The 22,559-nt window shown below is 50.5% G+C and overlaps 2 protein-coding genes across 2 annotated transcripts; one reads left to right on the forward strand and one right to left on the reverse strand.

The window, feature by feature from the left end:
• Window positions 1-759: 759 nt before the first annotated feature.
• Window positions 760-4,547, reverse strand: TP53RK (TP53 regulating kinase). Its single transcript, XM_052651077.1, has 2 exons — window positions 4,111-4,547; window positions 760-1,746 (listed from the first exon to the last, which is right to left on the reverse strand). The coding sequence occupies exons 1-2, from the start codon at window positions 4,391-4,393 to the stop codon at window positions 1,268-1,270; spliced, it is 762 nt and encodes a 253-aa protein (XP_052507037.1). The 5' UTR covers window positions 4,394-4,547; the 3' UTR covers window positions 760-1,267.
• Window positions 4,548-16,918: 12,371 nt separating this feature from the next.
• SLC2A10 (solute carrier family 2 member 10) lies at window positions 16,919-21,527 on the forward strand. Its single transcript, XM_052651203.1, has 4 exons — window positions 16,919-18,293; window positions 18,834-18,956; window positions 20,753-20,888; window positions 21,418-21,527. Exons 1-4 carry the CDS (start codon window positions 16,919-16,921, stop codon window positions 21,494-21,496), a joined length of 1,713 nt encoding a protein of 570 aa, XP_052507163.1. The 3' UTR covers window positions 21,497-21,527.
• The last annotated feature ends 1,032 nt before the right edge of the window (window positions 21,528-22,559 follow it).

The following is a 22,559-nucleotide window of genomic DNA, read 5'->3' on the forward strand; positions in this document are numbered from 1 at the left end:
CCAAGCTCATTACCAGGCCCGGAATGACCCAGCACTTACCCACTTCTCAATTTCACTTCCCACTTCTCCTTGCTCAGCTACCAACCAGTCCCACTGGCCTTGCTGTCCCTCGAGCAAGTTCCTCCTTCACCAACCTGGTACACCATGCTCCATCTGCCATCTCTTGGTTCTCCGGCGCATCTCAGCGCCAACGTCACTTCATCGGAGGCTTCTCTGACCACTCCTGCCCCTCCCCCCGCAACGTGCATTCCTCACAGGCACTTGGGATCTCAGCATCCTTTACAGCCCTCATCACTGTCTGAAACTGTCTTAGGTACTTAGTTTGTTTCCCTAGTGGTTCACGCCCCCTGTGTCTCCGGTGCCTGGCACACAGCGAATACTAGGTATCTGCTGATGTAACGCCTGCACACATGGGTCAACCATTCCCTCCATGAGGCAGAGATTAGCCATAGTAGCTGTACAGTACAGGAGGAAACTGGGGAATGAGCCTGCAGTCTTGTTGAGAATATTCATTGAAAAAATTATGGCCAGCCTCTGTGGCCTTGGAATTCTTTGAAAAACACTGTGATATAACGCCAATACATAATGTAATAATTTAAAGACATGTCATAGCCAGCAACTCATTTCTTAAAGGGTCAGTGGAGTTAAGCAGTATTTTTTTTTTTTTACCATACTCTCAAAAAGAACTGTATTTTACTCCAAAGCCTAGTATGTACTGTTGTCTATATACACATTTGAAACAAGTTTCATAAAACAATATTAACGATACTACAGATAATGCACTTTAATATTTTCTAATCTCTGATTCCATTTCTTTTTTTAATATGCTGATTGCATCCCACTATACTGGTTTCAAGAGGAATATGTCATGAACACAACAACAAAAAAGGCTGGGTTACAGAGCTGATAAAGATACACTGACACCAACTGAGGCGCTGTCCTTGTCTCACCAGAAGCACTGAAATGTGGTTCAGTGTGGTTCACTGGTTCAGTATGTGGTTCAGCGTTTTGTAACGTCATACCCTTCAACCTGAGGTGTATGCCTTACAACTGCAGAGAAAGCCTGAGATTTATTCTGCATGCCCAGTTCTGCCAGACATATACAAAGTGAGAACAGCCAATGGCAGGTGATAATGCCTTTCAAGCACGATCACAGCTCTTAAAATTACCCGACCATCTTTATTTAGCCAGAACCTCATACTCATAGCCTTCCTTCAAACGTACTGTGAACAGTTTCCTGCCTGTGGTTGTCGCACGGAGAATTCTTCTAGCCCACCATGGATCTCTTTCTCCCTCTGAGGCGCACCTCATCTAATTTTTTTAACACTGGTTTGGACTTTCTGGAGGAGGTGGAGTAGCTCTTCAGAAAGGCTTCAAACACAGTCTCAGTGTTGGGATGGGTGCTGAGGAAGGCCTTCTCCAGCACGTACAGGTCAACTCCCTTGTCTTCCGGAAGTGCTGAAACGAAGCTCAGCCCAAAGTCTATAAGCACAATGTTCAGCTGCTCCAGAGGGGGTTTCAGGAGCATGTTGGATGTGGTGAGATCACCATGAATGAGGTCTTCGTCGTGCATTCGAGCCAAAACCTGCCCGATGGTCCTGGCTAAGCCCAGGAGACTTTGGGAAGATTTTTCAGTCTCCAGAGTGGATTCAATATAATCTCGAACAGTCACTGAGCCTTCGATTTCTTCCATAAATAAGCAGTTGGAAGCATAGTCCACAAAAAAGACAACTGGGGCACATATTCCTGTAACCAAGATATAAGGGGTCGTTGAATTAGATACCTTTTTTTTTCTTAATAGTAAGCTTAATTTTCTAGCTCAGTCAGAAAAATTTTCCAGTGTGTATCTGCATATTTTGGGAAAAAGATTTAGGAATGCTGCAGAATGGTACAGCTTTCCTTCTCTGGAAGTTTCTCCTGCCAGACTATGCTTAGACCACCACAGCTAAGGTCAGCACAGCCAAAGCTCCCTCCTCCCTTCTACCCACTGTGATTGAACTTCATTTGTCATATTTGGGCTTCCCTGGTAGCTCAGCTGATAAAGAATCCACCTGCAATGCAGGTGACCCCAGTTCAATTCCTGGGTCCAGAGGAGAAGGGACAGGCTACCCACTCAAGTGTTCTTGGGTTTCCCTGGTGACTCAGCTGGTAACAAACCCGCTGGCAACGTGGGAGACCTGGTTTTGATCCCTGGGCTGGGAAGATCCCTTGGAGAAGGGAACAGGCTACCCACTCCAGTATTTTGGCCTGAAGAATTCCATGGACTACAGTTCATGGGGTCGCAAAGAGTCAGACACAATTGGGCGACTTTCACTTTCCCTGTCATACTTCTTCCCTAAATTACAAATCAAAGTAAACAGCCAGAAGGGTAAGCACCATTAGTTATATGTTCAAACATATGAAAGCAGTTTCCTGACAGGGACAGAAGCAGGAGACCAGCAGCATGCTGGCTTAGAGATGCACCTTTACAGGGAGGAAAGAGAGAGAAGTCGCTCAGTCGTGTCCAACTCTTTGTGACCCCGTGGACTGTAGCCTACCAGGCTTCTCCGTCCATGGGATTCTCCAGGCAGGAATACTGGAGTGGGTTACCATTTCCTTCTCCAGGGGATCTTCGCGACCCAGGGATAGAACCAGGGACTCCCGCCTTGGAGGCAGACGCTTTAACCTCTGAGCCACCAGGAATACAGACAGGACGGACAAGTTCAAATCCCAGCTTCCTTCCTTATTAACTGTGTATCTTTAAAGTCACATGTATTTCTCTAAGCCTCCATTTCTGCTTCTATAACATGAGATCAGTACTACCAATAATCCAATAACTTCACTGAATTTGAAGATTCAATGACTCTTTACTGAATGTCAATCACACTCAAGACACTTCGAGATACTAGAGACAAATGTGTAGAGATACAGCAGGAAACAAAGCAACCGGGATCCCTGCTTAAGAGAACTCAGCTGCTGGAAAGGGTGAAAGTAGGAAATACGAATGCATGCATAACTGCAAATCCAAGCAAGGGCAGAGACAGTGTGCTTGTTGGCAACTGAATTTCTTCCAGATCTCCCAGCACCTAACAATGTCTTGGTGTACAGTAGATGCCTAAAAAATTACCAATGAAAGAAACAAGGGTAGAAAGTGTAAAAGTGAAATGCCAGTGTTTCTGAGTCAGAGGGATGGGGGGTGAAAGCCTTACTAACTGTGTAACCTTGCGGAAGTTACTTCCCCCCTCTGAACTTTGTTTCTCAACAGAGGCAAAGGTTTACGGTCATGGTGCAAAATAGTGTTTAGTCAAAGCTATGGTTTTTCCAGTAGTCATGTACGGATGTGAGAGCTGGACTATAAAGAAAGATAAGCGCCAAAGAATTGATGCTTTTGAACTGTGGTGTTGGAGAAGACTCTTGGGTCCGGAGATCCAACCAGTCCATCTTAAAGGAATCCTGAATGTTCACTGGAAGGACTGATGCTGAAGCGGAAACTCCAACACTTTGGCCCCCTGATGTGAAGGCTGACTCATTTGAAGACACTGATACTGGGAAAGACTGAAGGCAGGAGGAGAAGGGGACAACAGAGAAAGAGGTGGTTGGAAGGCATCACCGATTCGATGGACATGAGTTTGAGCAAGCTCCGGGAGTTGGTGATGGACAGGGAAGCCTGGCGTGCTACAGTCCATGGAGTCGCAGAGACACGACTGAACTGAACTAGACTGTGTGAACCCAGAGACCCTGGCTCCTGGGCAAGTCCTTCTAACTACATCTGCTTCTTAAAAGTAACTAACAGCGATCGAAAGTTGGGATTGTACAGATGGGGAAACTGAGGCTCGGGGCAGTTAAAAGACACGCTCAACGTTGAGTAAAGGTGGTAGCGTCGGAACTGAACCAGGCGCCAAGAGCTCCGGGACAAATGCTCGTCGCTACAACGTCAAGTGGCTTCTTAAGAATTAACGAAAGGAAAAGGATGAAAGGATGACATTTCTTAATGGAAAGCCGTGAAGAAGGTACAAACGGAGAAACGGAGTCAAATCTCGCTCGCCCCTAACCCCGCAGCGCAGGGGAGCCCCTCACCTGCGTCGCCCGAGCCTCGGGGGTCCCCCGCGCCCCCAGGCTGGGCCGTCTTACCTGCGCGGCGACAGCGGAGCAACGCCCGGGCCTCCTGCACCGTCCGCCGCCGGCTGAGCCGCGCTTCCAGCGTCGGGTGCCGGTAGCCTTTGGGGAAGCGGTGCTTCACCACGGCCGCGCGACCCTGGAAGCGGCCGCGGAACACGCGCGCCTCGGCGCCCTGCTTCACCAGCTCCAGGCCGCTCAGGAAGCGGCTGCTCCGCTCCCGGGCTGCGGCCAGCGCTTCGGCCGCGGGCGCCAGCTCCTCGTTCAGCTTAGCGGCAGCAGCGCCGGCCGCCGCCATGTTCGCGTTTCCGCGTCGACCGCCTCCGGAACCGGTCGGGGCTGCTTCGGCTCGCTCCGAAAGTACTCGGACCTCCTCGGCCTCTCTAATGCCGACCCTTTTGCCTCGTGGAAGTGGTTTCTCCTCTCTTCGGCTCTTTTCTAAGCCTCCTGGTCCCGCCACTCGGCTCCTCGGCTATTTCCGTAAACCCTCGGCAGCTCTCGGTGAGCCGCGCTTTCCACTCCTCGGCTCTTTCCGGAAACCCTTCGTGACTCTTGCGGTTGGCTTTGGTGGCGCTGTCTCTCAGCTCTTCGGCTATTTCCGGAAAGCTTCGGCGTCTCCTTGAAAAACGTCTCTTGGAATCTGCTCTCAGGAATCTATCTGGATCCTGGGAAGTTGCACTTCACAGTCCCTGCGTTTCGTTCATACACAGGGAAGGTAACCTTTTCAAACATCAGATCCTTTGTTTTGTACTAATGTGGTTTCCAGCACCTTTCATCAGTTCAGCCTACTTGAAGCCCCTATAGAACCAATTCTATTCGGTTTGGAAAACCCAATTTCCCAAGTTTGTAGTTTCATTATCATACTTCTTAGTGTCCATATGGTCATCTCCATGGTTACCAAATCTGTCTGAACTGCTCTGTATGGTTGTTAGCATAACTGAGGCCATCTTGGGTCTGTACAGTTCCTTTTGTCCTGCTCACCCTACCTATGGCTGTTCTGTGTAGTAAATATCTTCTCTGTCATCAGTGATTTTTAGGTCCAGGTGGCCTCTGTGCTTTGTTAGCCTCCAAACGATGAAGACCTTTGCTGACGTACTCTTGGTTCCTGCAAAAACTAGTTACCCATTCATAACTTGACTTAGGAATGCACTTCCTGTTTCCAAGGATGTACCCCTAAACCCTAGGTTAACTATAAAATTGTCCCAATGGCCTCTTGAAGGTTCAAAGTGCAGCTGCAAATGCTTCTGGATCTCTATCCACTTGAATCTACCCTGTAAGTTATTTTATAATAAACTTTTCTGTTGATTATATGGAGCTGCCTGCCTTGTTTTCCATTCTCAAGATACCTTTTCAGTTTGGTGGGCACTTTTTGTTTCCTCCAATTTCCAACACCCTCCTTTGGAAAAATCCATTGTGCAAACATATTTAAAAGTCCCAGGCTTGCTATAGTCAGACTGGTTCTGACTTTTACCATAGGAAATCTAGTTTAAAATCTTTCAGTGGCTCCCTGTTGTGCTTCAGACAAAGACCCATGAGGTCCTGCATGGGGCCCTATGTCCCTCTTGCAGATTCATCTCCCACCAAACTCCCCTTTGCTCTGGGATCTTCAACACATTTGCCTTCTCTCAGTCTCATTCTTGCCAGGCTCCCTCTTGCCATGGGGCCTTTGCACCTGCTATTTCCTACATCAGAAGTGCTCTTCCCTCTCTTGGTTGCCTAAACTCATCTAGCCATCTTTCCATTTCCAGCTCAAATGTTACTTTCTCAGGAAGCCCTCCCTGACTCCTCATAGGAGGGAAAACCCAACTTAATAATTCCTGGAGTCCCTATGAATCTCTCTTTTGTGTTGCCTATTTGTTTGCTTACATAACTATTTGATTAGTGGCAGGATTTAGTTCCCCACAGATTGTTAATCTGAGGGCTTTAGTTCCTCCCTGGCTATTGCCTAGAGGCCACCCTCAATTCTTGCCACACTGGCCTCTCCACTGGGCAACTCATAACACAGCAGGTGGCTTCATCAGAGTGAATAAGTGATCAGAAGAGGTTGAGCAAGATGGAAATCACCATCTTTTATAACCGGAGTACACTTTTGCTTATTCTCTTTGTTAGAAATGAGTTACTAGCTCCTCGCCTCAAGGGAAGCCATTTTTTAAAATAATGTTTACTCTTTAAATTTTTGTATTTATTTATTATAATTTTTTGTGGCTGTGCTGGGTCTTCATCGCTGCACGTGGGCCTTCGCTAGCTGCAGTGTTGCGGCGAGTGGCAGCTACTCTCTACTTGCGGTGTGTGGGCTTCTCATTGCAGTGGCTTCCCTTGTGGTTTCTCCTGTGGTGGAGAACGGGCTTTAGGGCACGTGGGCTCAGGAGCTGTGGCTTGTGGGCTTGCAGTTTGCCCCATGGCATGTGGAATCTTCCCAGACCAGGGATTGAGCCCAAGTTCCCCGTGTTGGTACGTGGGCTCCCAGCCACTGGACCACCAGGAAAGTCCAAGGGAAGTCATTTTTGAAGACGCCTACCAAAATGCCCAATTAGAACTTTTTCTCATTTGGGAAAGAAATGAGTGAAGAGAGATTCTCTATTCTCTAGAAGAGATAGAACCCAACAGCAGACTTGCAAACATCCTCCTGACATAATGCAAGCTGTGAAGATCAGACTTCCTGCCTTTTTTCATCATATAATTTCTACAAGTCATCTCAGGAATGCCTAGGCTTTTCTGTACATCTCCTGGTGACAACTCCAGATATGCATGTGAAAGAGGAACTGTCACGTGGCAAAAGCCAAGAGGCCTCCTTGGGCTCTTCTCCATGCCAGAAAGGCAGTAGAGCTTGATGGAAAGAGCGTGGTTTTCCCCATGAGCTTGACTTCAAGCTCAGCTATATACTAGCGTGTGTCCTTAAGCACTATTGATTTCCTGTATTGTTTATGATGCAAATTACTTCAATTCCCTTTGCCTCAGTTTCCGCATTCATAAAATGCTCCTCTCCCGGTCCATCTGCCCTTATCGAGTCTGTCTGACAACTTTTCTCCAGCCCCACTGCTATCACTTTAGTCCACATCAATGTCACCTTTTCACCCTGCAACAGCCTCTAAAGGGCCCCCTGTTTCCACTCCTGCTCCCTATAACCTGCTAGAACTGCCCAATTATTTATGTGTCAGTTGGAATAAAGTCTCATCCTGATCTTGGCCTCCCAAGGACTTAAATGATCTGGGTTTGCCAACACTTACCCTGGACCCTGGGCTTCCCAGGTGGCGCTGGTGGTGAACAACCCGCCTGCCAATGAAGGAGACATAAGAGCCTCGACTTCAATCCCTGGGTCGAGAAGATCCACTGGAGGAGGGCATGGCAACCCACTCCAGTATTCTTGCCTGGACAATCCCCATGGACAGAGGAGCCTGGCTGGCTACAGTTCATAGGGTGGTGAAGAGCGAGACAGAGACTGAAGCGACTTAGCATGCATGCACCTTAGACACTATCTCCCCTGTGCTCCAGAAACTCTGGCTTCATTTGTTTTTATGCTGCACAAGCTCTTCCCTGCAGGGTCTTTGCCTTTGGTCTACTTTCTGTCTGGAAGCGGAGATCTTGGCTCAGAAAATTCCCTCCCCGCCACCTCCCTCCCACCCCCCAGCTAAAGCAGCCACCTGTGGCTGCCTAACCGAGCACCCTAGCTTAATTCTGTCTGGCCTTCATCACTAGATGGTATTTCTCTGGTTCTTTCGGCTATTTATCTTTCTGCTTCCCACACCAGAAAGTACTCCACAGGAACAGAACGAACTGTCTTTCTGGTTCTCCCAGCCCATCCTCAAGAGGTAGGAGAGTGCCTGAAGGCAGGTGGGAGGTGTCCAAACCTAATTGTTCAATGAATGGAAAATGAATCCGTGTGAGCCTGAGCGGCTGAAATGGGTGTGTGTGTCAGTGTGGACGCATGAGTGTGTGTGTGTGAGTGCACACACACACGCTCCCTGGAGAGGCCAAACTAGCATGGATCGCAGTGATTCTGACTCCTTTCTTCTAGGAGGACAAATTGTGGGCTCCCCACCCGCAACTGTGATGACGGTGGGTGGGGTCCCAGCCGGGCCGGGCGAGACTAGCGACGTCCAGAGCGCACCACCGTCCCGCCCCCGGAGCACAGGGGCCCTGAGCTGGCCGACGTGGCGGCGGCGCTGCAGGCGGACCGGCGGGGAGGGAGGGACGGAGGCGGGCCTGAAAGTTTGTCCGGCTGCGGCTGCCGAGGCGGGGACTCGGCTGGGGCGATGCACACCCAGTCCTCCAGCGCTCCCCGCTCGCCTCGGGAGCCCTGGTCGCCATGGGTAAGTCGCGATCTGTGCTGCGGGCAGAGGGGTGCTTCGGACCGGGAAGCCCCGAGACCCCATCCTTGCGCGCGCGCACCCTCTGCCCGCCGCTGCCGCGCCCAGACCAGATACCGCCCACTCGGGTGGCCGCCGGGACAGCAGGCCTTGGCTGGGGGCTGGGGAGGAACCTGGGCCCACTTCCTTCCACGCTCCTTTCTGCCCAGAAAAAAAAGTTACCTGAGAGGGCTCCTTAACTTGATACCAGAAGCTTATTCCGGGGTCCTACCCTCTCCTGACCGCTTGAAGCCTTGCAGTGTCCCACGAATGAGTGAAATTGCTCCTATTCTGCAGACGAAGAGGCTCCGAAAGGAGCAAACTCATTCATGGGTTCGCTGAGCACTTCTCTCCAGGCACTGTTCTAGGCTTGGGATGCTGCTCGACACAAAACAGACAAAAACCTCTGCTGTCAGATGCCTAATAGACGCGAGATAGAGAAAAGTGGGGCGGGGGTGTGGGGGTCGGTGGATGATTAGGAAACTTCTTCGTTGCTCCGGGGGACTAAGGTTTGTGTTTTTCTCTCTGGATTCAGAAGCCTCAAAAGGTCAGTCATTGATCCATCTACTACCTGGCAGACATTGGTTTGGGGGTTGGGGCCTCAGTGGACTTGTATGTAGATTTGGGGGTCAGAAAGATGAGTGGGGCGGGGGGTGGGGGGGTGGGGGGATGGGGTGGTTCCAGCCCTCATTCTCCCATTTCCCAGGTGCATCCTGATCTAGGACAGGGTAGTTAACTTCTCTGACCTTAATTTCCGCATCTCCAAAACAGTCACCAGGAAACACCCCATCACAGGGAATGTGAATGACATGAGAATATGAACTTAAATACTCCAGATACCACTTGCACACGGTAAATGATCCGTTAACATGAGATTTTTTTTTAATCATACCCAACATCGGAACTCTGGAATCAGACTACTCAAGTTCAGAATCTGCTCTGTGACTTGATAAACTCTCACCCTAGGCAAATGTCTTGGGAAATAGATGGGGAAACAGTGGAAATAGTGTCAGACTTTATTTTTGGGGGGCTCCAAAATCACTGCAGATGGTGATTGCAGCCATGAAATTAAAAGATGCTTACTCCTTGGAAGAAAAGTTATGACCAACCTAGATAGCATATTGAAAAGCAGAGACATTACTTTGCCAACAAAGGTCCATCTAGTCAAGACTATGGTTTTTCCAGTGGTCATGTATGGATGCAAGAGTTGGGCTGTGAAGAAAGCTGAGCACTGAAGAATTGATGCTTTTGAACTGTGATGCTGGAGAAGACTCTTGAGAGTCCCCTGGACTGCAAGGAGATCCAAGCAGTCCATTCTAAAGGAGATCAGCCCTGGGTGTTCTTTGGAAGGAATGATGCTAAAGCTGAAACTCCAGTACTTTGGCCACCTCATGCGAAGAGTTGACTCATTGGAAAAGACTCTGATGCTGGGAGGGATTGGGGGCAGGAGGAAAAGGGGACGACCGAGAATAAGATGGCTGGATGGCATCACCGACTTGATGGACGTGAGTTTGAGTGAACTCTGGGAGATGGTGATGGACAGGGAGGCCTGGTGTGCTGCAATTCACGGGGTTGCAAAGAGTTGGACATGACTGAACAACTGAACTCAACTGAGGCAAATGTCTTTACTTCTCTGTGCCTCAGTTGCTTCATCTGTAAAATGGGAAAGGCACCAGTGTCTGTGACACAGGGTTAATGCAGGAATTAAGGCAGCTGCTACAGGTATGGCTTCTGGAAAAGGAGGTGAGCTGGCTATAGTATCAACAACAGTCTCACTTATATCACCTGTCGTTGGGACACTTGGAAGCCAGCCGTCTGGGTGAAGATATTTGCATGGGTCAGTCTCACCCACGGGTCAGTCTCACCCCTGGCTTTTGCCTGGAGTTGCAAGGGAAGCCACAGCAGGTCTCTGGCCGGGGAGGGGTCCAGTTCATTGTGCCTCTAGGTGAGATGCTGTCTAGTGTCACCCCTGGAGGCGCCCTGTGACTTGCGGCTGGTGACATGTGCAGCCATGACCCGGGTTTTTCCTCTCCACCTGCCCCTTGATTCTGTCCCCTGGGAAGCTCCGCTTTCAAGAACTGAGGGACTTCATCCAGCGTGAGCCAGTTTCACATACTATATTTAGACAGATAATCCATAGAAAGGGAGTTGTTTAGTTGCTCAGTCTTGACCGACTCTTTTGCGACCCCATGGACTGTAGCCCACCAGGCTCCTCTGTCCATGGGATTTCCCAGGCAAGTGTACCGGAGTGTGTTGTCATTTCCTCCCCCAGGGGATGGCCCAGGGATCGAACCCAGGTCTCGTGTACCTCCTCCATTGCAGACAGATTGTTTACCTGCTGAACCGTCTGCTACCTGAACTCAGGCAGTGCTGTCATAATTTGGGGGCCAGGATTTACTCCACTTCCTGTCCATGGCCACTTCCAGACCCTGAGTCCACCAAGATGCTCAAAAGCCCAAATCCCTTCTGTCTGGATCCCCTCTGTCCTGAATTCACTCATTCATTCAACCATGTGTTTGCTCAACCAGTATTTACTGAGTGTCTACTGTATGCCAGGAACTGTCCCCAGCATCAGGAGACAACTGAGAATGCACAAAGAACTCCTGCCCCTTTAGGGCTGACATTCTGGTTGTTGAGCCCCCCAAATATGTAAAATGTATAGTTATTTCAGATGATGACAAGTACTGCGGAGGAAAACAAGCAGGAAAGTGGAATATGAAGTATTGGATGCCATGGGAGCTTGCAGTTTTAAGTAGAGCACCAGGGAAGCCTCATGAAAAGGTGATGCTTGAGCAGGACCAGAGGGAAGCAGGGCTGGGGTTGCTGAAACGGAGGGAAAGGGCTTTCCCAGCAGAGGTGAGACCTGGTAAAAAACTTTGACTTGAGATGGGCGTGGAGTGAGGAGGAACCGCAGGGAGGCTGGTGTGGCAGGAGCTCCGTGAGAGGAGGCAGGTCCTGTAGGGCCTTGAAGGTCACTGTCAGGACTTTGGCTCTTTCCACAGTGAAAGAGAAGCCGTGGAGGGCTTTGGGCAGAATGATGTGGCCTGACTTGGGCTATCATAGGATCTCTCTGGCTGCTCTAGAGCGTTAAACTAACTTCAAACGTATCTGACACAGTCCTTGGAATGGGATGTGGAGATACTGCCCTGGATCCTGACTCAATCTTTCATTCATTCAATAGAAGCTTTAATTGGCCCATCTATGGCAACCCACTGCAGTACTCTTGCCTAGTAAATTCCGTGGACTGAGGAGCCTGGTAGGCTACAGTCCACGGGGTCGCAAAGAGTCGGACACGACTGAGCGACTTTACTCACTCACTCAGGTTTCAGAGTGGGGCTGGGGCCTAGAGACACAGACACGCATCATGTCCCGTTTAACAAGGAAAACACATCAATTTCACAATTACTTGGTGTGAGCAAATGCAAAAGAAAGCATAATTGGCTGGAAGTGAAAGATATGACTTGGAAAGTTGAAGAAGATGTACAGGAATTAGAGTCTCTGTCAAACTAGCTTAACCAGGAAAAAAAAAAAGGTACTTATTTATTGGTCCCAGAAAAATTCACAGCTTCAGGCATGGTTGGATCTAGGAGCTCAGGCAGTGTAGTCAGGATTCCCTGCTAGGGAAAGATGACCCTCAGCTGCTCCAAGCAGGTAAACTACCAGCTCAGAACCCCAAATAAGCAACCACCCTGGGGTGGACTGTCTCTCACTGGCTCAGGGTCAGCCACGTGGCTGCTAGGTAGTCAGATCTGGATCACGGACACTATGTCTGGAGCTAGGTGATGGGGGCTGGAGGTGGGGAGGTCAAGTCTGCCCAGATCCAGAGATTGAGAGATGAAGACAGGAGAGGCGAAGGCAGCTCCCCACAGAGCACGGGGTACTGAGGCCAAATCACAGATGTGTATTGCCAGAGCCCCTCAGGGAGGTGAACTGGGACTGAGCAGGATGAATGAGCATGTGGGGAAGAGAGGTCGGGAAGAGAGGGACCAGGTCGTGTAGTGGGCAGGGCAGCATGAAACGCTATGATACGTGCTGGAAACAAGTGTTTGCAGGGTGTGTCGGAGGGGTGGGAGTAGGCGTGGAGAGGAGAGGTGGCCAAGGAAGTGGGCTGGGGCCACCAGCTCGTGCAGGGACTGGGAGGTCATGCTAATGAGTTAGGACTTAATAGAGCAGGTGGTGGGAGCCTTGGAAAGCTTAAATACGTGGGTTTGGGAGTCAGATGGGACAGCGTTTGAGTCCTGATCCTGTTGCTTCCCAGCTGTGAGAACACTTTGTTTCTCACAGAACATTTAGAATCTGAGCCTTAGTTTCCCCATCTGTCAAAAGGGGGTAATGGGAGCAGTACCACCTAGAGTTGTCACCAAGGTGACTTGAGAGAAGGCACCTGGAGTCTTTGCAGAGATCTTCCTTCATTGTTGCTGTTCTGCTCTTACCAACGAGATCTGAGTCTGTCCTTCAGCATTTTCGGGTGGAACCTGTGGACAGTTAGCTTTGCCCCTGGGCCCTTTGGCTGGGTTCCCATTCACCTCCAGAAGAACCCAGGACATGGAAGAAAAGTTCTGTGTTTGCATGGGATTGCCTCACATGGCCTGGATGAACCTTCCCTTCTGGCAGTGAACTCTAGAAACTGAGGGAGGTGGGGCAGAAGGGGCTAACAAGGGGCAGGACCTGGGCAGCATGGTCCCCCCACAGGGTGTTGGGTGATGGTCATGAAGAGGAAGGACTAGGCCAGCCAGGGAATGGTAGGGGGTTGATTCCTGGGGGGCAGAGGTGATGGGGAGAAAAATGAGCTGGGTAGGGGGAGGTGATTCCTCCGCCCATGAAAGTCCTCTCCCCGCCCCTGCACAAAAATTGCCTAACATAGATGGGGTGAGGCAGAAGTGAGAAAACAGTGAAATTTTATTCTGCCAAGGTTTTATACTGGAGTGCCTAAGGGTACAGATTGTGGAACCAGACTGCCAGGCTTTGAATCTCAACAAGCTACTTACCATTAACGCTCTTCATCTTAGGCAAGTCATTTCGTGTCTCTGATAATCAGTTTCTATGTGTGTGCTCAGCTGCTCAGCGGTGTCCTACTCTTTGTGACCCCGTGGACTGTAGCCCGCCAGGCTCTTCCGTCCATGGGGATCCTCCAGGCAAGAAGACTGCAGTGGGTTGCCATTCACTGCTCCAGGGGACCTTCCCAATCAAACCCAGGTCTCCTGCATCTCCCACACTGGCAGGCGGATTCTTTACCATTAGCACCACCTGAGAAGCACGCGGATCAGTGTACTCCTTCATAAATAACACAAAAGCCCACCTCGTAAAGTTGTCGTGAGAATTAAATGAGCTAGTCCGCTAAAAGGGCTCAAAACAGTGCCTGGTCCAGAGCAAATACTCCATAAATCTGACTACAATGTTATGAATGTTCTTGTCAGGTCCAGGGTAGGGGGTGGGTGAGACAGATATGTCTGGACTACTCTAGATGCTTCCAGAAATATTTGTTTAAATATGTGAGTTAAAAATTAAGAGCAACCTGTTTAGCTGCTCTGCCAGTACAGTAGCTGCTGGCCACATGTGGCTATTTTTACACTTAATTAAAATGAAATAAGATTAAAACCGCAGTTCCTCAGTTACACTGGCCACATTTTAGGAGTTCGATTTTTTTTTAAAAAGGTGCCTAGAATCCACTGAAAGGGAAGTTCGTCAATGTCCTCCTGATCTGGCCCCTGCCTACCTCTGGTACCTCATCACCTATTATTCTCAGCCACTCCGGCCTCCTTGCTCAATAGGCCGTGATTAAAAGCCTGAACGCTTTAGTCACATCCACTTTGCCACTTACTTGCTGTGTGAGCATGAAAAAGTTTCTTCACCTCTCTGTGCCTTGGAGGATGGTGCTAATAATGGTAGATGTTAAGGTTGTTGTAAGAATTAAATGAGTAAATACATGTAAAGCCCTTAAAACAGAGCCTAGTACTTAGTACCATAGGAGTATTAGCTATTAATAGTTATTTTTCAAACATGCCCCAAACTGTCCAGCTTCAGAGCCTTTGTTTCTGCTGTTCTCTTGTCTAGAATGTTCTTCTCCCATACTTGACATGACTTTCACCCTCACTTCGTCTGCTCAAGTTTTCCCTCTTCAGAGATGCCTCAGCTGGCTGGCTGCCCTATTTAAAACAGAACCCCTCCATCACTCTCAGCTCCCTTTCAGCTCAGCCCAGTCGCTCAGTCATGTCCGACTCCTTGCGACCACATGGTCTGCAGCACGCCAGGCTTCCCTGTTCATCACCAACTCCCGGAGCTTGCTCAAACTCATGTCCATTGTGTTGGTGATGCCATCCAACCATCTCGTCCTCTGTCATCCCCTTCTCCCCCTGACTTCAGTCTTTCCTGGCATTACCTGCTCTTTTTTTTTTTTTTTAATGACACCTATCACCTATTCATTTATTATCTGCCTTTTTCTACTAGAATGTTGGGTCCTTGAAAACACCACTGTATTGCCAGCCCCAAGAACACAGCCTAGTGTGCTGTAGATGCCAGATAATTTTTTGAATGATTGGATGGATGAGTGAATGGATCCGTGTGTGTGTGTGTATCTGGGTAAATAGTGAATAGACTACAACGATGGGTGGATGAATATATTTTCGGATAGATGGATCAATAAATGGATGGGTGTTTGGGTGAATTAAGGGGTGGAATGTGAAGTCAAGTGGGCCTTAGAAAGCATCACTATGAACAAAGCTAGTGGAGGTGATGGAATTCCAGTAGAGCTATTTCAAATCCTGAAAGATGATGCTGTGAAAGTGCTGCACTCAATATGCCAGCAAATTTGGAAAACTCAGCAGTAGCCACAGGACTGGAAAAGGTCAGTTTTCATTCTAATCCCAAAGGCAATGCCAAAGAGTGTTCAAACTACCGCACAATTGCACTCATCTCACACGCTAGCAAAGTAATGCTCAAAATTCTCCAAGCCAGGCTTCAGCAATACGTGAACCGTGAACTTCCTGATGTTCAGGCTGGTTTTAGAAGAGGCAGAGGAACCAGAGATCAAATTGCCAACATCCGCTGGATCATGGACAAAGCAAGAGAGTTCCAGAAAAACATCTATTTCTGCTTTATTGACTATGCCAAAGCCTTTGACTGTGTGGATCACAATCAACTGTGGAAAATTCTTCAACAGATGGGAATACCAGACCACCTGACCTGCCTCTTGAGAAATCTGTATGCAGGCCAGGAAGCAACAGTTAGAATTGGACATGGAACAACAGACTGGTTCCAAATAGGAAAAGGAGTACGTGCAGGCTGTATATTGTCACCCTGCTTATTTAACTTCTATGCAGAGTACATCATGAGAAACGCTGGACTGGAAGAAACACAAGCTGGAATCAAGATTGCTGGGAGAAATATCAATAACCTCAGATATGCAGCTGACATCACCCTTATGGCAGAAAGTGAAGAGGAGCTAAAAAGCCTCTTGATGAAAGTGAAAGAGGAGAGTGAAAAAGTTGGCTTAAAGCTCAACATTCAGAAAACGAAGATCATGGCATCCGGTCCCATCACTCCATGGGAAATAGATGGAGAAACAGTGGAAACAGTGTTAGACTTTATTTGGGGGGGCTCCAAAATCACTGCAGATGGTGATTGCAGCCATGAAATTAAAGGACGCTTACTCCTTGGAAGAAAAGTTATGACCAACCTAGATAGCATATTCAAAAGCAGAGACATTACTTTGTCAACTAAGGTTCGTCTAGTCAAGGCTATGGTTTTTCTAGTAGTCATATATGGATGTGAGAGTTGGACTGTGAAGAAGGCTGAGCACCGAAGAATGGATGCTTTTGAACTGTGGTGTTGGAGAAGACTTGAGAGTCCCTTGGGCTGCAAGGAGATCCAACCAGTCCATTCTAAAGGAGATCAACCCTGGGATTTCTTTGGAAGGAATGATGCTAAAGCTGAAACTCCAGTATTTTGGCCACCTCATGCGAAGAGTTGACTCACTGGAAAAGACTTTGATGCTGGGAGGAATTGGGGGCAGGAGAAGAAGGGGACGACTGAGGATGAGATGGCTGGGTGGCATCACAGACTCAATGGACGTGAGTCTGAGTGAACTCTGGGAGTTGGTGATGGGCAGGGAGGCTTGGCGTGCTTCGATTCATGGGGTCGCAAAGAGTCGGACACGACTGAGTGACTGAACTGAACTGAATGGACCAATGAATGGAAGAATATGTGGTGGATGAAATAAGTGGATGGATGGAGGAGTGGATGATGAAGGGATGGGTAAATTGATCAATAACTGGATGAACAGATGGAGTGGATGGATGGGTAGATGAATGGAAGGAAGGGTGGAGGGAGAGATGGATGAAGAAAGAAATGGGTGAAGGGATGGATGAAGGAAGGATGGATGAAGGATAAAGGAAGAAGTGGACGCATGCATATGTGCATGTGTGGGTATATGGATAGAACAGATGGATATATAGAGGGATACACAGATGAGTGAATAGATGGAGAGATGGAGGGCTGGACAGATGGATAGGGACAGACAGATGGATGGTTGGATGCTCTGGCATGGAAACATTCTGCACCCACCCTGTCACTTTTGTTTTTCAGGCCGACCTTCACTCCTCCTGCCCCTGTGTGCCTCGGTGTCCTTGCTGGGTGGCCTGACCTTTGGCTATGAACTGGCAGTGATATCGGGGGCCCTGCTGCCGCTGCAGCTTGATTTCGGGCTGAGCTGCTCACAGCAGGAGCTCCTGGTGGGCAGCCTGCTCCTGGGGGCTCTCCTGGCCTCCCTGGTGGGGGGCTGCCTCATCGACCACTATGGCCGGAAGCAAGCCATCCTCGGGAGCAACTTGGTGCTGTTGTCAGGCAGCCTGAGCCTGGGCCTGGCAGGCTCCCTGGCCTGGCTTCTCCTAGGCCGCTCGGTGGCTGGCTTTGCCATCTCCCTCTCCTCCATGGCCTGCTGCATCCACGTGTCCGAGCTGGCAGGCCCACGGCAGCGGGGAGTGTTGGTGGCCCTTTACGAGGCAGGCATCACCGTGGGCGTCCTGCTCTCCTACGCACTCAACTACGCGCTGGCCGGTGCCCCCGGGGGATGGAGGCACATGTTTGGCTGGGCCGCTGCGCCCGCTCTCCTGCAGTCTCTCAGCCTCCTCTTCCTCCCCGCTGGTACAGTCGGGGCTGCAGGCCACAAGGACCTCATCCCGCTGCAGGGAGGCGAGGCCACGAAGCTGGACCTGGGGAGGCCGAGATACACCTTTGTGGACCTCTTCAGGGCCCGGGATAACATGCGGGGCCGGACCGTCGTGGGGCTGGGGCTGGTGCTTTTCCAGCAGCTGACCGGGCAGCCCAACGTGCTCACCTATGCCTCTACCATCTTCCGGTCGGTCGGCTTCCGGGGAGGCTCCTCCGCTGTGCTGGCCTCCGTGGGGCTCGGGGCGGTGAAGGTGGCGGCCACCCTGACGGCCATGGGGCTGGTGGAGCGAGCCGGCCGCAGGGCGCTGCTGCTCGCCGGCTGTGCCCTCATGGCCCTGTCGGTCAGCGGCCTCGGCCTCGTCAGCTTTGCTGTGCCCCTGCACTCAGGCCCAGCTTGCCTGGCCATGCCCAACACCACCAGGCTGTCGGGGCTCCCTGGAGACTCCAGCCTGCCCAGGGGCTTGGCTCCACCGCTGCTGCCCACGACGGACCAGAGCCCCAGGCAGCCAGTCTTGTCAACCTCTGAGAAGACCAGGCCTCCTCCTGGAGCCGAGGACCCTACAGTGCTAAGCCTCACTCCCCCTGCAGGCCTTTCTCCCGCCCCCGAGCACGCCCTGCTGCATTGGACCGCGCTGGTCTGCATGATGGTCTTTGTGAGCGCCTTCTCCATTGGCTTTGGACCCGGTAAGTGGGAGTCTTCTGCAGGTAACTTGGAAGCCTTCTGCCCCTCCTAGCAGAAGGCCTGGGGACCGAACCTGTCAGGGTCTCAGAGGGACCAGAGGTGGCTTGACCATGAGAACCATGAGCTCAGACTCCAGGGCTCCTTGCTTCGTTGAAGCTACTTCTTCTAAGCGCAGGAGCCTAATTTGCGTCTGTTATGTTTTCTTCCTTATAAAGACTGCAAATCTTTTAAGCTTCATAAAGTCAGAATGTGCCCCTGGATAGCTCACTCAGAAGGGTTGACTGGAAAGGAATTTAATAAATAGGGTGACCAACCATCCCAGTTTGCCTAGGACACTGAAAGTCTGGGGTCCCAGGAAACCAACGGGTCGCTGGTCCTTCTAAAGGGAATCTTATGGCCACGTGGGTGAAACAGCAGGGAGAAATGAGTGTCAGGGGCCTGACCCTGCACTGAGTCCCATTGTTGGGGGGCTGCCTGCTGGACTGTGGGTTCCAGGCCCTAGGTCCCGGCTACTAGGCATCCTCTCTGCCCTCCTGTCCTAGTGACCTGGCTTGTCCTCAGCGAGATTTACCCCGTGGAGATCCGAGGGAGGGCCTTTGCCTTCTGCAACAGCTTCAACTGGGCCGCCAACCTCTTCATCAGCCTCTCATTCCTCGACCTCATCGGTGAGTCCTCGGACCTAATTCCCTGGCCCAAGATCCAGAAACAACTGCCTCCAAACAGAGCCCAGGCTTCCATATCGTCTGGGTATAAGTGACAGAAAATCCCGTGCAAACCAGTAGATGAGCAAAAGGTAATGTTTTTGTCTTAAGTCATGAGAAGAGGAGGGTAGTAGCTGTCTTTAACCATGACTGATCCAGAAGCTTCAACAAAACTGTGGGCCCGCCTTCATACTCTCTTGGCTCTGCCTTCCATGCTGTGAGCTTCATTCTGGAGTAGACCCACTGCGTGGCTACAAAGATGACTACAAGTGGGGTTCTTCATCTTGGCAGCCCCCCGGGAGGAGAGCCTGTCTTTTCCAATGGCTCTCACTCAAGTCCTGGGACAGACTCTCATTGGCCCAGCAAGATCATGTGCCCATCACTGAACCATCACTGGAAGCCTACAATATTCTGATGCCCAGGCCTTGGGCCACATACACAGTCTGAACAGCATGGGGTGTTAGACACCCCACTGCATGGACTGAGAGTTGGGGGAGGGTTCCCCAAAGGAAAACTGAGGTGCTAGTGAAAGAATGAGAGGGGCTGAGAGACAAAGACAACAGGAGATATGGCCTGCGAAGTTTCTACTTCATTCCAGGCCCCGTTGGTTGGCAGCAGAGGGGTGGGGGTGGGGGGAATTGGCTTTATTGACAACCTGCGAGTTGAGGCTGAAGGGGGAATAGAGCTAAAGCATCCAGTTCTCCCCGGTCCAGGAAGCCATCCCTGATTGGTGGTGGGGGGATGAGTTTGTTCTCAAACCCAGAGTTTGTTCTCCGGGTAGGGAGTACGGAGATTGGGAGCCCTGAGTGTGGGCCTTTGCTCTCTGCCCCCAGCAAGACAAGTCCATTCTCCCCTAGTAACTGAAAGTTTCCACTCTACAGCAGAGGACTTTCCATTGAGTGACATCTTCTCTTCCTACCTAGCATTCAGACCCAGTCTGAGTGCTGGTGGGGTGGGGTGAGAATTATATGGCCCAGAACACATGTCCGAGATGCAGAGGATACTCATGACTCAAGGCCAGAGGGCCCAGATCGGGGAGGGGGGGGGCGCTCCTCCCTCAAGGCAAGTTCTGAGAATTTAGTTATTTTCCCACTTCCTGCAGCCAAGGGTTTCCCCTTCAAAGGAGGAGCCCTTGGGGGCTGTGGAAAATACTGGTGGAAGAACCTGTCCACAGTGCCTGTCTCCCACACCCAGTCTTTGGGAATTTAAATTTCTCACTAGTGCCTCAGTTTTCAAGCATCCCTTTTACGTGGAATGAATGAGAGATAAGAGAGGAAGGAAGGGAGAGAGAGGAGGAAGGAAGCAAGGGGAAGAAGGGCTTCTTAGAATTGTTTCATAGCCTATCATCCCCATCTCACAGATTGGGAAATACATCCTTCCCAAGTCTAGCCAGGTAATCAGAAGACTAGAACTCAGTTCTCCTTCTCGCAGCGCAACACTCTCTGCTGGTATAAGGACTGAGTGGAGGTCAAGCTTCCCAGGGGGCTCAGAGATAAAGAATCTGCCTGCCGACACAGGAGACACAAGTTCAGTTCCAGATGTTTTGTGGATTTGGGTCCTGGCCCTTTGCCTGCCTCTGGGACAACCAGTCCCACTCTTGCTTTATGGTACTTTTATCTGACAGTGTATTGGTCATTCTGCAAATCTACCGTCTGGAGAATCTGTTCAGGGTAAACTAATTTTCAGTGTTTCCCCTGGAACACTGGTCAACCAGTTGGCCCAGGCTAAGCTCCGCCCACATCCCACCCTGTTGTTCCCAGGTGCCATTGGCTTGTCCTGGACCTTCCTGCTCTATGGGCTGACTGCTGTCTTCGGCCTGGGCTTCATCTATTTATTTGTCCCAGAAACAAAAGGCCAGTCATTGGCAGACATAGACCAGCAATTCCAGAAGAAATGGTAAGGTGGTCAGGGCTGGCCAAGGGGGAAGAGTGACCTCAGACCATGAGCACTTTGCTTCGGGATTTAGTCCTTACACTTTGCCTTTGCAGAAGAGTGTTTTCCTTCTCTTCTTATTGTGCTTACTGCCTGGACACAATCACTTCTGTCCTATCTTTGTATACGAGCTCTTCTCCTTGAGTGGGATGGGAAAAACGGGACTGGAAGGCGGTGATGTGGGAGAGGCTGGTTGGGCGTGATGTCACTTCCCAGCAGGAGTGACAGGAGCTAGGCTTTGTATTTAGGAGGGTCAGCCTGGCTGTGATGGGGAGATCTGGCTGTAGAGGGCACGGGTGGACCCAGGAAGACCAGGGGGAACAGCTGGGCCGTTCAAAAGATGGAAATGTACATTAAGGCAGAAAGCAGGAAGGGTCAGGTAGGAGTGGGGTGGGGATGGGATGGGGACCCCAGGCATGGTCCACTCCCATCACCCCCAGGGAAGGCCGCCAGGCCCTGCCAACCTCTGACCCCACTGCTCTCTGCACTGCAGGTTCCCCCTGAGCTTTGGCCACAGGCAGAGCTCGGCTGGCATCCAGTACAGTCGTATCGAGGTCTCTGCAGCCTCCTGAGGGGGTCCATCTGGAAGGTGCTGGAACCATGGCTTTAACAGACAGTCTTCAGCTTCCTGCTTGCCTGGGCCCCAGAACACAAATGCTAGATGGTCCTTCAAGACTCACCCCTGCCCCAGAAGAGGTCTGTTTTGCTGGGGGAAAAGGGATGAAAGTCTGAGAGCTGCAGTCTTCATTTTGAGTCTCAGGCTCAGAGGGTTCCTGAGGCGCTGCCTTCCTGCCTCAGTTTCCCCACTGACTCCACACATCGCTGCAGTAATGACATGATGAGAGCATCTCATGGTGACTCTGCTGCTCTGTGGGCTTTCTCAAAGAATCTCAAAGGTACCACCCTGGCAAGAAGTCACTCCTGGAATTGCCCCTAAATCCAGCAAAGGATACTATTATCTGCTCTCTTTCTCCATCTGGCTGGGACTTTTGGGGGGGAACACTTGCTTTTTGGTACTCGGATCTCATTTTGTTCAACCCCTCGAATTCCCTTGCCCAGAACACTTGTCATTCACCAGCGACTCAGGGGGTTGGTAGGAGGCTCGAGTTCTAGCCCTGACTGTAGGTGTTCTTGCTGTCTGACCGTGGGCCTCAGCTTCCCTTGTGTGTACAACGGGGGATCTGAACCAGGTGGTTCTTAAGATCTCTTCAGAAGCCAATGAGTCAGAATTTTAAATGCTGGCAATACCACAGATAATCAGCATGGACCCTGCTTTCAAGTTGCTAGTCATCCCTTTAGGGGAGATAAGTTTTAATTAGGGGAAAGGTGAAGAATTCCAGAGTTGTGTGCCCTGAAATCCAAGGGCCATCACATTGCAGGTTATGCGCTCCAAGAGCAGTGTCCAGGATGGCACGGGAGGACTTTGCAGAAAGGGGGTAGGTCTGAAAGCTAACAAACCCGGCTGCCAGTGTGGCCTCCACCTCTTGGCAGCTACTGACCTTGAACAAGTAAGGACTCCCTCAAGCCTCAGTTTCCACGTCTGTAGAATGGAGTTGACTTTCCCCCTAAGGGTGTATTTAACCTCTGTCTCCCATCAGGAGTGTCTTCAACTAGTCCCATTCAGCTGATCAGGGT

This window comes from Budorcas taxicolor, chromosome 13 (genome assembly GCF_023091745.1).
Source record: "Budorcas taxicolor isolate Tak-1 chromosome 13, Takin1.1, whole genome shotgun sequence".
Classification (NCBI taxonomy): domain Eukaryota; kingdom Metazoa; phylum Chordata; class Mammalia; order Artiodactyla; family Bovidae; genus Budorcas; species Budorcas taxicolor.

Bases quoted from the DNA above. Each gene is read 5' to 3' on its own strand.
- TP53RK (XM_052651077.1), bottom strand. From the start codon at position 4,393: ATGGCGGCGGCCGGCGCTGCTGCCGCTAAGCTGAACGAGGAGCTGGCG. The intron at 1,747-4,110 runs GTAAGACGGCCC...TCTTGGTTACAG, and splicing joins GCTCCGCTGTCGCCGCGCAG to GAATATGTGCCCCAGTTGTC.
- SLC2A10 (XM_052651203.1), top strand. From the start codon at position 16,919: ATGGAGAGATGGAGGGCTGGACAGATGGATAGGGACAGACAGATGGAT. The intron at 18,294-18,833 runs GTAAGTGGGAGT...CTCCTGTCCTAG, and splicing joins CTCCATTGGCTTTGGACCCG to TGACCTGGCTTGTCCTCAGC. The intron at 18,957-20,752 runs GTGAGTCCTCGG...TGTTGTTCCCAG, and splicing joins CTCATTCCTCGACCTCATCG to GTGCCATTGGCTTGTCCTGG.